This window comes from Microcaecilia unicolor, chromosome 5 (genome assembly GCF_901765095.1).
Source record: "Microcaecilia unicolor chromosome 5, aMicUni1.1, whole genome shotgun sequence".
NCBI classification, from domain to species: domain Eukaryota; kingdom Metazoa; phylum Chordata; class Amphibia; order Gymnophiona; family Siphonopidae; genus Microcaecilia; species Microcaecilia unicolor.
In genome coordinates this window covers 50,709,611-50,725,405 of record NC_044035.1, presented here as the reverse complement: position 1 = coordinate 50,725,405, position 15,795 = coordinate 50,709,611, and the positions used below count along the sequence as shown (strand labels likewise).

Below are 15,795 nucleotides of genomic sequence, written 5' to 3'. Positions count from 1 at the left end.
AGTGCACTACGAATCCTGGCCCCTCCCACGCCCCAAAGCCTTGGATTTGGTCGTTTTTGAGCTGGACGCCTTCAGTTTCCATTATCACTGAAAAACAAAACTGCCTAGCTCAAATCCGCACAAATCTGATGCATTTGGCTGGCACAAACCATATTATCGGAAAAAAGATGGACGCCCATTTTTTCCGAAAATACGGTTTGTCCCGCCCCTTCACATACCCGTTCTCGGAGATAGATTATGCCCCTCTAGGTGATACTCAAGGAAGTTACATGCAACTACTTTTAAAACAAATAGGAGGAAATATTTTTTCACTCAAGAATAGTTAAGCTCTGGTACTCTGCTGGAAGATGTAGTAACAGCAGTTAGCCTATCCTGGAGGAAAAGTTTATAGTCTGCTATTGAGACAGACATGGGGAAGCCACTGCTTGCCCTGGAACTGGTAGCATGGAATGTTGCTACTATTTGGGTTTCTGCCAGGTATTGTGACCTGGCTTGGCCGCTGTTGGAAACAGGATACTGGTCTGACCCAGTATGGCTATTCTGCTCATCTTTCAGTTCTATCAGTACTCTGGGATGAATACCATCCAGTCCAGTAGATTTGCTACTCTTCAGTTTGTAGAACTGACCCATTATATCCTCCAGGTTTACAGAATTCATTAAGTTTCTCCGACTCGTCAGCTTCTAATACCATTTCTGGCACCAGTATCCCACCCAAATCTTCCTCAGTGAAGACCGAAGCAAAGAATTAATTTAATCTCTCTGCTACGGCTTTGTCTTCCCTGATCGCCCCTTTTACTCCTCGATCATCTAGTGGTCCAACCAATTCTTTTGCCGGCTTCCTGCTTTTAATATACCTAAAAAAAATTACTATGTATTTTTGCCTCCAACGCATCTTTTTTTCGAAGTCCCTCTTAGCCTTCCTTATCAGCGCTTTGCATTTGATTTGACATTCCTTATGCTGTTTCTTATTATTTTCAGTCTGTTCCTTCTTCCATTTTCTGAAGGATTTTCTTTTAGGTCTAATAGCTTCCTTCATCTCACTTTTTAAACATGCCGGCTGTCGTTTGGTCTTCCGTCCTCAGTTTTTAATATGCGGAATATATTTGGCCTGGGCTTCCAGGATGGTGTTTTTGAACAGCATCCATGCCTGATATAAATTTTTGACCCTCGCAGTCGCCCCTCTAAGTTTTTTTCTCACCGTTCTTCTCGTTTTATCATAGTCTCCTTTTTTAAAGTTAAACGCTAAAGTATTTGATTTCCTATGTATACTTACTTCAAAGTTAATATCAAATCTGATCATATTATGATCACTGTTATCAAGCGGCCCCAGCACCATTACCTCCCGCACCAGATCATGTGCTCCACTAAGCACTAGGTCTAGAATTTTTCCTTCTTTCGTTGGCTCCTGTACCAGCTGCTTCATAAAGCTGTCCTTGATTTCATGAAGGAATTTTACCTCCCTAGCGTGCCCCAATATTACATTTACCCAGTCAATATCGGGGTAACACCCATTATTATTGTGTTGCCGAGTTTGTTTGCGTCCCTAATTTCCTTTAACATTTCTGCATCCATCTGTTCATCCTGGCCAGGCGGACAGTAGTACACTCCTATCACTCCTATCATTCCTGCACCCAATTTTGGGTTTGAGGACTTGTGCCAGCTGAAACTTGGTGTAAATCCTCTTATGCAGGTTGGGCATGGATCTCTGAAATTCTAAAACACTGCACACATCTTTTCAGACTGCCTCGACCTGCCTATGCCCCTCCTACGGCCGCGTCACCTTTTGGGTTGCACGCTGTGGGATTTGGGTGCCCAGGCTTATAGAAAAATCTCATAGCCAGATGCACACGCTATCCCTAATTGGTGCCAATTAACATCAATTGTTAGCATCTAATTATTGTTGTTAATTGGCTATGCAATTACGTTGCGCACACATCTCTGGATTGCGCCCGTATTTGATTGTGGATATTTGGGCACCCTTTATAGAATCCGGAGGATGGTAACCCCTCATTTGCATATGAAATTCCTTGCATGCATGGTGTTAATGTCTTCTATGACCACTTCAAGCCGTGTAGTCTGGTCTTTCTCCATAGCTCACTATTTGAGACATGCACAAGATGACCTTAATGTGCATGTAAAAGTTTATTGGACAGGTCCTATAATGTACAGAACATAGTAACATAGTAACATAGTAGATGACGGCAGAAAAAGACCTACATGGTCCATCCAGTCTGCCCATGACAAACTCATATGTGTATACCTTATCTTGAATTTGTACCTGTCCTTTTCAAGGCACAGACCATATAAGTCTGCCCAGCAGTATTTCCCGCCTCCCAACCACCAGTCCCGCCTCCCATCACCGGCTCTGGTACAGACCGTACAAGTCTGCCCTCCCCTATCCTCGCCTCCCACCCACCACCCCCTCTCCCATCAGCGGCTCTGGTACAGACCGTATAAGTCTGCCCTCCCCTATCCTCGCCTCCCAACCACCACCCCCTCTTCCCCCCAACTGCTCCGCCACCCAATTTCAGCTAAGCTTCTGAGGATCCATTCCTTCTGCACAGGATTCCTCTATGCATATCCCACGCATGTTTGAACTCCGTTACCGTTTTCATCTCCACCACCTCCCGCGGGAGGGCATTCCAAGCGTCCACCACCCTCTCACAGTGTGAAAGAACATGTCAAGATAAACTGGTCAGTTTCCTTGAAAGAGCGTGACTGAGCAAACGTATTTCATTTATTGCTTTACAAGCTAAAGGATGTCAAATATAAGAGCCAGTTGATGCTGTGTTTTTCCAATACTGAGCAAGTTGTTTCATTGTGTGCAGGGATGAATAAGTTGTATCTGTGTTTAGCACCCCCCCCCCCCCCCCTCCATTATTTTCAAATGTTGGCATCTATGGTGTTAAGCATTTTCAGTCTGAAGAATTGCCACAGAAATATAAGTATATGAGAAAAGAGTCACAACTGGAAAGAGGAAATAGAGAAAAAAGGCATGTAATCTTATCACAAGCCATCGGTCTCTGAGTCATCACTAATGTGTCATCCTTCCTTCTCACAGTTATCTGGATGGCAATCAGTTCACCTTGGTTCCTGGACAGCTGTCAACCTTCAAGTACCTACAGCTGGTGTGAGTATTGTTATCCCTTTTGGGACATTTGAATCAGGCAACCCCCATAGTCTGATCTCCTGAATTCTTTGAGCCTAGTAGAACACGAAAGGACTCGCGTGGGTATTATGCTATGCTTGTGCTTCCTACATAGATACGAATAAAAATAAAATAAAGAATATAAAGTGATACATTTTTATTGGACTAACAATACATTTCTTGATTAGCTTTCATGAGTTAAAACCCTCTTTATTTTATTGATTTATTTTACACATTTATAGACCGCTTAAATCAAAGCGGTTTACAATAAAAAAAACATACAAAATAAAATCACCAAGAACGAAAACAACAAAATACATGCCATCATTGTATCATAACCAAAACTTACAGCAAAACTGCACCATTATAACAACAGGACAGAATGAGCAAAAGATACAAAGGCTGAAAAAGGTATCGCCTTATATTCCTTTCTTTTATTGTATTTTATTTCTATTTATTACCTGTAAAGTGGACTAACATGGCAACCACACTACTTTGTCCTAGAATAAAAAAGTAATCAGAAAAGCAATCCAATGATAGTGTGAAGGAGAAAAGGTGGAGGAAAAGGGAGAAAAGGATGGGTGATCGGAAGGTGAGAGGCAGTAAACTTTTATGCTTTATAATGTGATGGGAAACCTAGATCTTGTTAGGTCCCCTCTTGTTAGTTTCAAACTATCTGATCATTTTTTAAAAAGTCTTGCTTTTTCTCACAGTTTCTGCAAATGGCCTAGTTTTGCGCATATACCCCCTAATTCTGTAATTTTGCATGCACAATTGTACATGTAATGTACAAAGTTGCACATACAAGTTATAGAATAGTGTCCGTTACATACATAATATAATAATTAGCTGCTAATTGGCATTAACAACTAATTATTGGCTATAATTAGTGTTAATTAGCATTAATTACAGTTATGTTCGTATTTGCCCTTAGGATTCTACACAGCAGCCATTTTGAGAACAGAGTTAGAATGGTAAGGAGTAACTGGGGATCACTCCTGCCACCAGGGATTGTAAGATAGGCCCAGTGGAGGGAGGGAGACAAATGGGATAAAGCACACATTTTTGGTTTCCACTGAATCATGGTCATTTTCATCTGAAAATGTAACCAAAAATTAAAATAGCCTTTCAGTCAAAATTGAAACTGGGCAGAAAAAGGATTTTGGCTGGTTTCGGCACTGCAGCCAAAATCAAAATTCAGTCATCCTCTAACTGCAGTAGGTTTGCCCTGGATGTTTTAAGAGAAGAAGCAGTCATCCTGGAGATACTATTGAAGTTGTAGCCCTTTTCTTTGAATGATACAGTCATACTTTTGAGATATTTAGCACATATAGAGAGTAATTTTATAACAGGATGCCTAGATTTGGGCACTAGGAAAGTGAAGCGTACTTTTCTTTATAGAATACTAGTGCACGTGATTGATAACACACTTATTTTTAAGGTGTGATCACTTCTACCAGCCCTAAAGCTCGTGTAAATGAAGATGTGTGCAAATTATAGTGTGGGGACAGATCTATAACTTGGTACTTCAAGTTAGATGCCTCGGTGCTACAGACCGATCACCAATTCAATAACAGCATCTTGGCACCAAGATTCCATTATAGAATATTGACATACTTTGGCGTCAGTATTGCCTACATATAGGCACACCCACTTCCACCAAGCCCATGGCTGTTGTAATTTGGCGTGCCTAAGTGCACCATGCATTGTGTGCAACATACAGTAATCTACAAGGTGCGCACACAAGTAGGAGACATGCCCTTGCCTGCTCCACCTGTATGTATGCCCCCTGCAGTTACTCACTGTCCCCCGGATTCTATATAGCATACCTAGGGCCCTGTTTACTAAGCTGCATTATAGGCGAGTAAACATTTTTAACATGCGTGAACTGTGTATGCGCCTACAATATCCCTAAAAACGTCTGCCCAGTGTGCTGCGGCAGCTAAGAAAGCGCACAGAATGTTGAGTATTATTAGGAAAGGGATGGAAAACAAACACGAGGATGTTATAATGCCGTATCGCTCCATGGTGCGACCGCACCTCGAGTATTGTGTCCAATTCTGGTCGCCGCATCTCAAAAAAGATATAAAGGAATTAGAAAATGTGCAGAGAAGGGCGACGAAAATGATAAAGGGAATGGAACGACTTCCCTATGAGGAAAGGCTGAGAAGGTTAGGGCTCTTCAGCTTGGAGAAAAGGCGTCAGAGGGGTGATATGATAGAAGTCTACAAGACAGTGAGCGGAGTAGAGCGGACAGATGTGAAGTGTTTGTTTACACTTTCAAACAACAACAAAACCAGGGGACACAAGATGAAGCTAGAATATGGTAGATTTAAAACAAATAGGAGAAAGTTTTTCTTTACTCAGCGCGCTTTTAGACTCTGGAATTCGTTGCCGGAGAATGTAGTGACAGCAGCTGGCCTTACGGAATTTAAAGGGGGTTTGGACAGATTCCTGAGGGAAAAGCCCATTGAACATTATTAATTTTTTTTTTTTGGGGGGGGGGGGGGTTGCCGGGTTCTTGAAGCCTGGATTGGCCGCTGTCGGAGACAGGATACTGGGCTTGATGGACCCTTGGTCTTTTCCCAGTATGGCAGTGCTTATGTACTTATAGGCGTCTATGCAGTTAGCGTGTGCATTAATTGTAGGTGCATTAAAAATGCTAACGCGCCTTAGTAAACAGGGCCCTTAGTGTTCTGCGCCATTTAGGTGCAGTTTACTGTAGAATGTGCTTACCGAGTTGTGCGCGTAGCTTGCAATTATTGTCAATTAATGCACGTTATTGCTTGTTAAATGCTGTTAAAAACTCTGATTGACTTGTTGAGTCAATTAAGTTATGCACATAGGTTTAGAACGCACCTGGATTTTGGTGCGCAAATTTAAGCGCCATATATAGAATCTCCACCTAAGTGTGTGCCCCACCCATTCTCCACCTAAACCACCCATATGAACACCCATAAGTTTCTACCATCTCATAGTAGGCAGGTCCTTATAGAATTACCCCATACAGTGGTATCATGTGACCACCTGCTATTTAGTATATGTAAAGGTTTTGATAAAGTTTACATCCAAAAGTATGTGCATAAGTCCAAACCCCACCCCAGCTCCATCCCCACAACATCATTCACTCACTACAGGCAGGCCGTATCCTCAAGTTGACACTGTGCACATAGGTTTGCCTGCTTAGACTCTGGAAAATATTCTAACAAGTCATTTCTGCACACAAACCAGTTTGCATTGGAATGGCTTTACAAATAATCAGAACATATGCAAGTTGGTGCACCCCCTGTCATACCCTTCCAGTTCCCAGCAGTTATGGTTTCTCTTCACTGTTATGTTAAACAACCTATGATTAATATGTCTCCTCCCTCTGGCTAGACACTAGGGATGTAATTCTCTAACATAGCCACTAACATGTATGCACCTATTCAACACGTAAATGTTTAGAATAATGGCATTTATGTACGCATGTGTGCACATACACATGGAATTGTCAAAATTCCACCTAAGAGCTATTTTGTAAATACCTACTTAACTTACACAACAGGTATTTCCAAGGGTAGTGTACACATGGGCTGGGCTCAAACTTAAACAAAAGCAAAGAGTGAGGAAAAAAGAAATCCAAGGAAAATGGTTCTTAAAAGTCCACTGGATTTATTAAAAATTCAACACACATGCAGTTTAGCTGGAGACTTGACTCAACATGGGCTGTGTTTTGCCTGCGTCAGGAGTCCAGTCCTCTATGATGTTAGTTCTTCTAATCTGAAACAAATCGAAGGGTGTAATACAAATAAGACACTAGTGACTGAGCTTGAAAACGACAATCTTCCTCTGCAACCATAATGTAAAATGTTGGATTTCGTTTTTCCTCACTCATTGCTTGTTGTTTGCTCTACACCCATGATGACTTTTCTCCTTATTTTGTAGTCAGGGCTCAAACTTACACATGTAACTTACAGAATAAGGTAAGTTATGCAGGTATCTGCAGTACTTAGGTGCTAACATATCAGCTCTGTGGCTGGCATTACTGCTCACACATAAGCATCTGTGTATTTATTCAGGCTCCAACCACGTGCCCTCTGGGTGTCTAATTGTAGGCGCCCTGTTATAGAATTTCTCTTTATGGTGGTAATTGTATAACAAGTTCTGGCCTTTTCCAAAATAATTACTTGTATTCAGGGGCGTAGCCAGACTTCAGTGGGAGGGGGTCCACATTTTAGCCCCCCCCCCCCCAGCGCCGCCGACCCCCCCCCCGCCATTGCCGACTTTGCCCCCCCCAGCCGCCGACCCTCTCGACCCCCCCATCCCGCCGCCAACCCGCTGTCGCCTACCTTTGCTGGCAGGGGACCCCAACCCCCGCCAGCCGAGGTCCTCTTCTTCTCGCAAAAGGCTTCCTTCTGTTTCTGACAGGCGCACACGGCACCCCCCCCCAACGGCATGCACACGGGGCAGACTGCACCCACCGCCCCCCCCCTAGGAACGCCACTGGTCTGATGTGCAACCCCAAATTAGATTATTGTAGTGCACTATGCCTAGATATATCAGTGAAACTACAAAATCAACTTCAGTTATTACAAAACATGGCAGCATGTATGATCTTTAAATCAGATACATTTCCAATTGCACTGGCTCCCATTAAAGGCTCAGATAAGTTTCAGATCCTCCTGTATTATTCATAAAATTCTTTGTGGACAAACTTCTGGAACTGTGATCTGTTTGGCTAATAACTCCATTAGACCAAAGTATCTTCGTGGTTTACAGCAATTACAATTGGGTTTCACATCTTTTCAAGGTATACATTATAAAATAATTTTAGAGGGCTGTTTCTTATACCAAGTGATTTCAACATGGAATAGTTTACCGTTGGAAATAGGATGTCAACGTTCATCTTTTTTCTTTCGTAAATGTTTAAAGATGCATCTATATGATAAGTATCTGAAATACAGTAGCTTATAATGTTTGCTATTTTACTTCTGTTATTTTATGTATTTTTTCTTTTTAGCTAATTGTATGCCATTTTGGACCTTCTTAGGGAGTTAGTGGGTTCTAAAAGTCAAATTACTACTACTACTTAACATTTCTAGAGCGCTACTAGGGTTACGCAGCGCTGTACAATTTAACAAAGAAGGACGGTCCCTGCTCAGATGAGCTTACAATCTAAAGGACAAAATGTCAAGTTGGTGTAGTCTAGATTTCTGAGTATAGGTGTGGTGGTTAGGTGCCGAAGGCGACATTGAAGTGGTGGGCTTTGAGCAGTGATTTGAAGATGGGCAGCAGGCAACATTGAAGAGGTGGGCTTTGAGCAGTGATTTGAAGATGGGCAGGGAGGGGGCTTGGCGTATGGGCTCAGGGAGTTTGTTCCACGCATGAGGTGAGGTGAGGCAGAAAGAGCGGAGCCTGGAGTTGGCGGTGGTGGAGAAGGGTACTGAAAGGAGGGATTTGTCTTGAGAGCGGAGGTTACGGGTAGGAACGTAAGGGGTTGATTAGAGTAGATATTTAGTAGGCACCCTCTATTCTATAAAGGAAAGTAGGCAGCTACTTTCTTTTATGAACTATTAGCCTGCCTTCAGCTTGAGGGTAGATTGGGGCCCCCCTGTGGCATGGGGATCCAGGGCAATTGCCACCCCCCAATGCTAGCCCTGCATTCAGTTGTAATTGATGCCCAACATGTTTCATCCAGGGCCGGTCCTAGGGTCTCTGGCGTCCCCCTGCAGCACCCACGCGCCTCCGGCCCCCCCCAGCATCTCCTTTCTCTCTTCTCCCACCCTGCCCCTGTCCAGCGATTCTCCTTCGCCCCCATCCTCCGCCGCCCTTGGTGCTTTAAATCTTCAATTTACCTCCATTCCAGCAGCCGCGTGATTTGAAAGCCTTGCCCCATCTCTAGCCTTCCCTCCCTTCGTGAGTTCGTTCTGCAGTCCCGCCCTCGAGGAAATGATGTCAGAAGGCGGGACTGCGGAACGAACTCACGAAGGGAGGGAAGGCTAGAGACGGGGCAGGGCTTTCAAATGACGCGGCTGCTGGAACGGAGGTAAATTAAAGATTTAAAGCACCAAGGGCGGTGCGGTATGGTGGGGCAGCGCCGCAGCGGCGCCCTTGAAGGCAGGCGCCCCCCTGCGGCGCTTACCGGGTTTGACCAGCCCTGGTTTCATCAGTAGAATGCCAGCACCGATACCAAAGGTGGCTTTTTTACTAAAGTCATGTATCTATAACCACTGGTTGGTTTATGTTGCTACTTCTGTTCTTGGGTGTTAATTGTAGCACCTGCGTTACAGAATTACTCCCTATTTACCTCCACAGCAACCTGTGGAAATGAGCTCTATGGGTTGACTCTGCTAAGAAGTTCTTTTTTTTGTTTTAAATATTTTTTATTTGTTATTTATAGGTATATATATATATATATATATATATATATATATATATAAGCATACAAGAGTATATTCATCATATGGAAATACCAATATGAATCATGCCTTAAGAAAAAGTTAAGCTATAAAAATAAGAAACCAAAAACATGCGCATTGTTAACACATTGTTGTAAACATCCCAAGGGAAGGGAGATGAGGAAAGAAAAATAAGGCTGGGAAGAGGTTTTTAAAAAGTGAAAAAGGATAAAAGCATCAAGAATAGCAAACAGCATATAGAAGTCTAAAATTCTATCAGAGCAGAACCCCACTCCCACACTTAGCCGAACCCCTTGCAGTGAGTGTACTGAGTACAAGCCTTATTTGGCAGCTTGACCAAGCTGTAATATCATAAGACTGCCACTAAGGGTCGAGAAGTGTCATTTTGAGACTACCAGCTGATGAGGTAAGAGCAATTGAAGGTCATTCCTACTCCCCACTCTCACTAACCACCAGGGAACCCCTGATTTCAATATTAGGGGAAGGCTTTCAAGGATAGTGGGAGGATAAGATTTGAATGTTAAGAGGGCAGGGGTGTGATGGGAAGGGTGAAGCGAAGGCACCAGTTCTTTTAAGAGGCTCCCTGGAAATATCAGGCCATATATTAGTGGCCTGAGGCTCTTGGGGAGGAAAGATAATTCCAGCCTTGCATCTTATTATTATTTTGCACGCAGTGCACTACTAAAACATTTGATAAGGCAAATGGAAAAAAATCATGCATTATTTCCTTAATGCACATTAGTAACTACCCCTCTTTGGATGTCTTTTACTAAGCCGCGGTAGTGTTTGTAGCTCGCAGTAGAAATCAGCTGGTGGTAAATGCCGAGACGCCCATGGGTGTCTTGGCGTTTACCGTCAGCTGATTTCTACCGCGAGCTAAAAATGCTACTGTGGCTTAGTTAAAAGACCCCCTTTAATAGGTTCAAGAGCATAAGTCGCAAGCAAAATTCCTTTCCTCAGTCCCCATCTGAGACTTCTCCTGCAGCCTTGAAATTCAAGCATGTTCTCCAAGACCTCCATCACTACCACATAATCTTCTTTCCTTTCTTGCTAGAGGCTCGAATTGGTGATTTAAAAAAAACAAACCTTCTCGAAGTAGGGACTCTAGGATCTGTTGGAAACACCAGTCTTAATTCGGGAAAACTTTGAAATCTTAAACTAAATCTTGTAGACAAATTCTCAAAAGTCTCAAGGTACAGGAAGTCTGGTTTTTAGGATATTCACAATGAACATGCATAAGATAAATTTGCATACACTGGGGACACAGTATATATAAATGTATCTTATTCAATATGAATATTCTCAGACCCTGACTGACTGTGGGATTACCAAGACAGGTTTAGGAAGCCCTGCCTTGGCACTTGAATGATTGAGAAATGGCTTATAATAGTGTGTTTATATATGTGTGTGTTGTGTATATTCCTTATGCCTTCATGTGTGAAGTAGATCTTGTGTGCCCACTGATATAACTGTTTAGACTGAAAGAAAGCAAATCTGTGTTCAAGAGCTAAAATATTTTGTGCAAATCAAAGTCTTTGTGTTTTTTTTAGAGACTTAAGCAACAACAAGATCAGTTCCTTGAGCAATTCATCTTTCACGAACATGAGCCAGCTGACTACACTGTAAGTAACTTCATTAGATCATTATCAAAATATCTCCAAATAGTAGATATGGTGGCATATTCAGATAGGACATGGAGAGAGGAACCAGACATCCAGGGCAGGACATGGAGATTTTCTCATACTATTTTAGAAGAGGCCAGGGCTTAATTTGTAGGTTAAAAGGATGTGGAACTGGGGGTGGGGCCACAGCCAAATATTAATTATACACAGAGTTTATAGAATACGCCTAGGCGTTTGTTTGTTTGTTTGTTTGTTTGTTTGTTTTGCATCGATTTTTAAGGCCATGTATAGAATCTAGCCCTAAATGCTGAGATACGTTTTGGCCCAAAGAAACAAGTAAAGTGCACAAATCATCTAGTTTCAATACCGGGTTGAAGGCAAAGGTTGCTGAGGAGAGACTTTGCCCAGTGCCCGGATCTGAGGTTGTCGCTGAAGAAGCTGCTCCTAATAAGCTGGAAACCAAACCACCGCCACCCATTTCCAGGATTCGGATTGGCTCCCAGATTAGGCTCCCCTGCCTCTCTGCCTGCCGCAACTGAAGAGGAAGTGAGGTCATCTCTCGGTGTCTGCCCTGCTAGAATCGCAGCTTCCCTCAGGATTGCTGGATTCAAGGGAGCTGGATCAAGCATCTTGCCCCTGTCTACCCTTAGTGTATCATCCCCAGCTGATGACTCTCAAACGATGAAAGCATCCATTATTAAAAGAGGTAGTAGTTCTGGTCTTCCCTTTCTCGTTTTCATGGGCATAATTCTTTTTGAAAAAGGAGCTCAAGTGGAAGCATCCTCCCTCCAGGATGCCATCTTGGAATCTCTGAAACAATTTTATACTCTTTCAAAAACTGTAAAGACTAGGGGACACTCATTGAAGTTATACAGTAATTCTTTTAAAATGAATAGGAGGAACTTTTTTTCAATCAACTAATAGTTAAGCTCTGGAACTCATTGCCAGAAGATGTTGTATCGACGGTTAGCATATCTGGGTTTAAGAAAGGTTTTGACAAGTTCCTGGAGGAAACGTCAATAGTCTGCTATTGCGATAGACATAGGGGAAGCCACTGCTTGTTCCTGGGTCGGTAGTATGAAATCTTGCAACTATTTAGGAGTTTGCCAGTCTTTATTTTGTCAATTTGCTGTATTCCCTCTTTTAGATATATTAGAATATGCTTTAGTTGCTCTGAAGCTTCACAGTCATGGATAGTTTCCACAATAGGTTTGACCCCAAGATCCTCCTCAGTAAAGAGTGAAGCAAAGAATACATGTATTTATTTATTGCTGTTACATTATTCTCCCTGAGTAGTCCCTTTAGCCCTTGGCTGTGTATTGATCCAATGACTTCTTGTTTGAATGAACTTGAAAATGTTGTTGGTATTAGTTTTTGCCTCTATGGTAAGCTTCATTTCAAGCTTACCATAGAGGCAAAGCTGGTAAGCTCTCTTACCCACCTTATTATTGTTTTCCATCTCATTTGCTGGTGCTTATGCTCATCTCTGTTGTCCTCATTTATGCTTTCTGTGTTCTGAAAAATGTCTTGTTGGCCTTCACTGCCTCCTTCACCCTCACCATTAAGCTCTGGTGACAGGTTTTGGTCTTAATGCTTGGAATTTGTTTTGATCTTTGGTGTATTTAATGAATGGAATATCTTTTATTTGGGCTTCCAAAATGCAGACTTTAGACTTCTGATTTTGTTTCCCCCCCCCCCCCCCCCTCTAATTTCCTAAATTTATCATAGTCTCCTTTTGTAATATTATATGCTGTAGCAATACTTTTCTTTGGTGTTCTCCATTCCTGTGATTATAACAAAATTGATCACATTATACATCACTATTACCAAGTGGCTCCACCATCATTACCATCTTTGAAGGTTAAATACCGCATGCTCCTGTTCCTTGCAGTTAATTTAATGAGCTGGTCCCCACAGTTTATATGGAGTGAAAATGTGTGCAGTAGTTCTTCTTTGGTATAAGGTGACCTCCCCATGCCTCTTTGTCTCATCAGGATCCTCAGCTACAACTCCCTGAGGTGTATCCCATCACTGGCTTTTGAAGGTCTCCGTTCCTTGCGATTACTGTAAGTGCAACTTTTTTTTTTTTAATGAAATCTAGTCTTACCTAGCCAGATGGTCAGCTTTATGAACCTGCATGATACATGAAAACATATGTAATTTTTCAGCTAACCTATTTTTAGCCAGATCACAGAATGCAAATGCAATCTGTATAAAATACATGTATACTGTGAACTATTTAACCTCTAAACTGAGGCTGTTGATTAAGCATCAGCCTTTATCTGAATGTTTTGTGATTATCTTTTTGACATATATGAATTAACTAGATCTGATCATAATACTTTCCTATAACCCTAGTTTTCTTAATTTCTTTTTCATAATGCAAACGATGAAGCAGTGTGGCTTAAGCTGACTAGTTCCCAATGTTTAATGTTGTAGGGTAACTGGATCATACTCGCCTAACTTGGAATCAGAGTCCAACTCCTGAATAGTGGGCTATTGTATGGGATATTGTATTTCTTCTTGCATTAATCTTCTCATTTGCTTGTCTCTAACAGTGGCTTAGATGGGGACTATTTATTTATTTATTTATATAATAGAAATGACTTCGGTCACCTAGATTATTCTTTTATAATTTTATTTTGTATTCTTTTTAATGTTTAATTTAAAGCCCCATGCATTGTAGATAGAACATAGAAATCAGAACTGATACATCCTGGTTGAGATATGTGCAATTCCAATAGTATTTTATTAAAACATTTTGATATACTGCCTTTCCCGCACAGCATAGCAAGGTGGTTTACAATCAAACATTAAAAACAATATAAAATAGAAAACAACACCATAAAACAGGATATATACAATAATAATAATTTCAAAAGAAGTTTGATTTGAGAAGAGTAAAGAAAAGAAAAGAAAAAGGAGATAGGCTCAAAGTATTCTCAGTGCCACGTGACTATTGATCGATAATCCCTCAAGGTTGTAGTAAAAAAATGGATCTTTAGGGCAGGACAGTATTTAGGAAAGGATAATCCTGAGCGAATTGTGGCTGGTAAAACATTCCAGAAAGAAAGCGCTGTACAGGAAAATGCAGAATGTCTGGTGGAGTTGAGCGTTACAGAGCAAACCAGGGGTGTACTTAATTGACAATTATTCAGGAACCTAAGAAGTCTTGGCAACGCATATCAGGTAATGAGAACAAGACGTAAGAAGAGAGCCCTTAATGCAGGGCTGAATGTGTCAAGGTGAGAGTTTTGAACTTGATGCGGTAACTGATTGGTACCCAATGATATTGAATGAACAGTGGAGTGACATGATCAAAACATTTTGCCCATATAAGAACTCAGATGGCAGTGTTCTGGATTGGTTGTAATCGATGAAGGAGGCTTTGTGAAAGTCCTGAATAAATGGAATTTTAGGAAAGGCTCCACCAGTGTAAAGCTTTTTATAAAACACCTGCAAGCGTGCATGTGTATCTGCCTGCTTTGGCTCCATATCTGTTTCTTTATACAGTTAAAATGGCTCACTTGTATTCATTCTGCAGCTCCTCAGTATCTCTCCTCATTTATCTGTCCCTACACCCCTCCCCGAAAATCTAGTCTTCAGGTAAGTCACTTTTATCTAGAGCCCAACCAAAACCAAGATATTTGGTTTTGGCTGAAACTGAATCTGTGGCTGAAATTGGCTGCTTGGTGTCAGCTTGAAACTGAAGCCAAAAATTAAATTAGCTCCTCCCTGGCCCCAGAACAGCACCCACTCCCCCCCCCCCCCCCCCCAGCCAGAAAGAGCTCCCCTCCGAAACCTAGTGCTTAACCTAACCCAGGATCTTCGGTTTCTGCCAAAACCAAATCTGCAACCAAAATGGAGTGGTGGAGTGGCCTAGTGGTTAGGGTGGTGGACTTTGGTCCTGGGGAATTGAGGAACTGAGTTCAATTCCCACTTCAGGCACAGGCAGCTCCTTGTGACTTAAGTCACTTAACCCTCTATTGCCCCAGGTACAAATAAGTACCTGTTTACAATATGTAAGCCGCATTGAGCCTGCCATGAGTGGGAAAGCGCAGGGTACAAATGTAACAAAAAAAAAAAAATTAGCCGCTTGATTTTGGCAGAAACCAAAACTGCCCCCCACTCCCTCCTCTACATCCAACCAACCCCCCCCCCCCCCCCCCCCCTCCGGAAGTCACCTCTCTCTATGGTGGCAGTGGCCTCCCTCACTATCTCATGAGGCTGCTATGGGAGGTCCTGGCAGCCATTTTATAAAGGGAACCAGCAGGGGCAGGAGCAGGTCACCTGCCCTTACAGGTTCCAATTGTAAGATGGCTGCCAGGATTCCAAGATTGCCACGGGAAGTCTCAGCAACCATTGCGACAGCAGTGGCATGAGGCAAAAATGAATGGGGATAGATCCTGCCCCCGAAGAGGCTACTAGACCACCAGGTCCTAAGGTAGGCCCGCAGAAGCCCTACTGGTCATTGGGCGAGATGGGGGGGAGAGAGTGATTGCAGAGTGGGGAGTGATCATGGGGGGAGTTTTGGTTTCAGCTGAAAATGCACAGGTATTTTCAGCTGAAACCTGAACTTGGATTTCGGTATGGTTTCGGTGCTGAAACCAAAATTCAGTTGGCC

At 42.4% G+C, this 15,795-nt stretch overlaps 1 protein-coding gene across 1 annotated transcript in view; it reads left to right on the top strand.

Moving 5' to 3' along the window:
- Nucleotides 1-15,795, top strand: part of SLIT1 (slit guidance ligand 1) — a 584,144-nt gene that overhangs the window by 485,275 nt on the left and 83,074 nt on the right. The window contains exons 22-24 of the mRNA XM_030202872.1: nt 3,062-3,130; nt 11,100-11,171; nt 13,166-13,237. Coding sequence (XP_030058732.1) covers nt 3,062-3,130; nt 11,100-11,171; nt 13,166-13,237 — 213 coding nt within the window. The remainder of the gene's footprint in view (nt 1-3,061; nt 3,131-11,099; nt 11,172-13,165; nt 13,238-15,795) is intronic.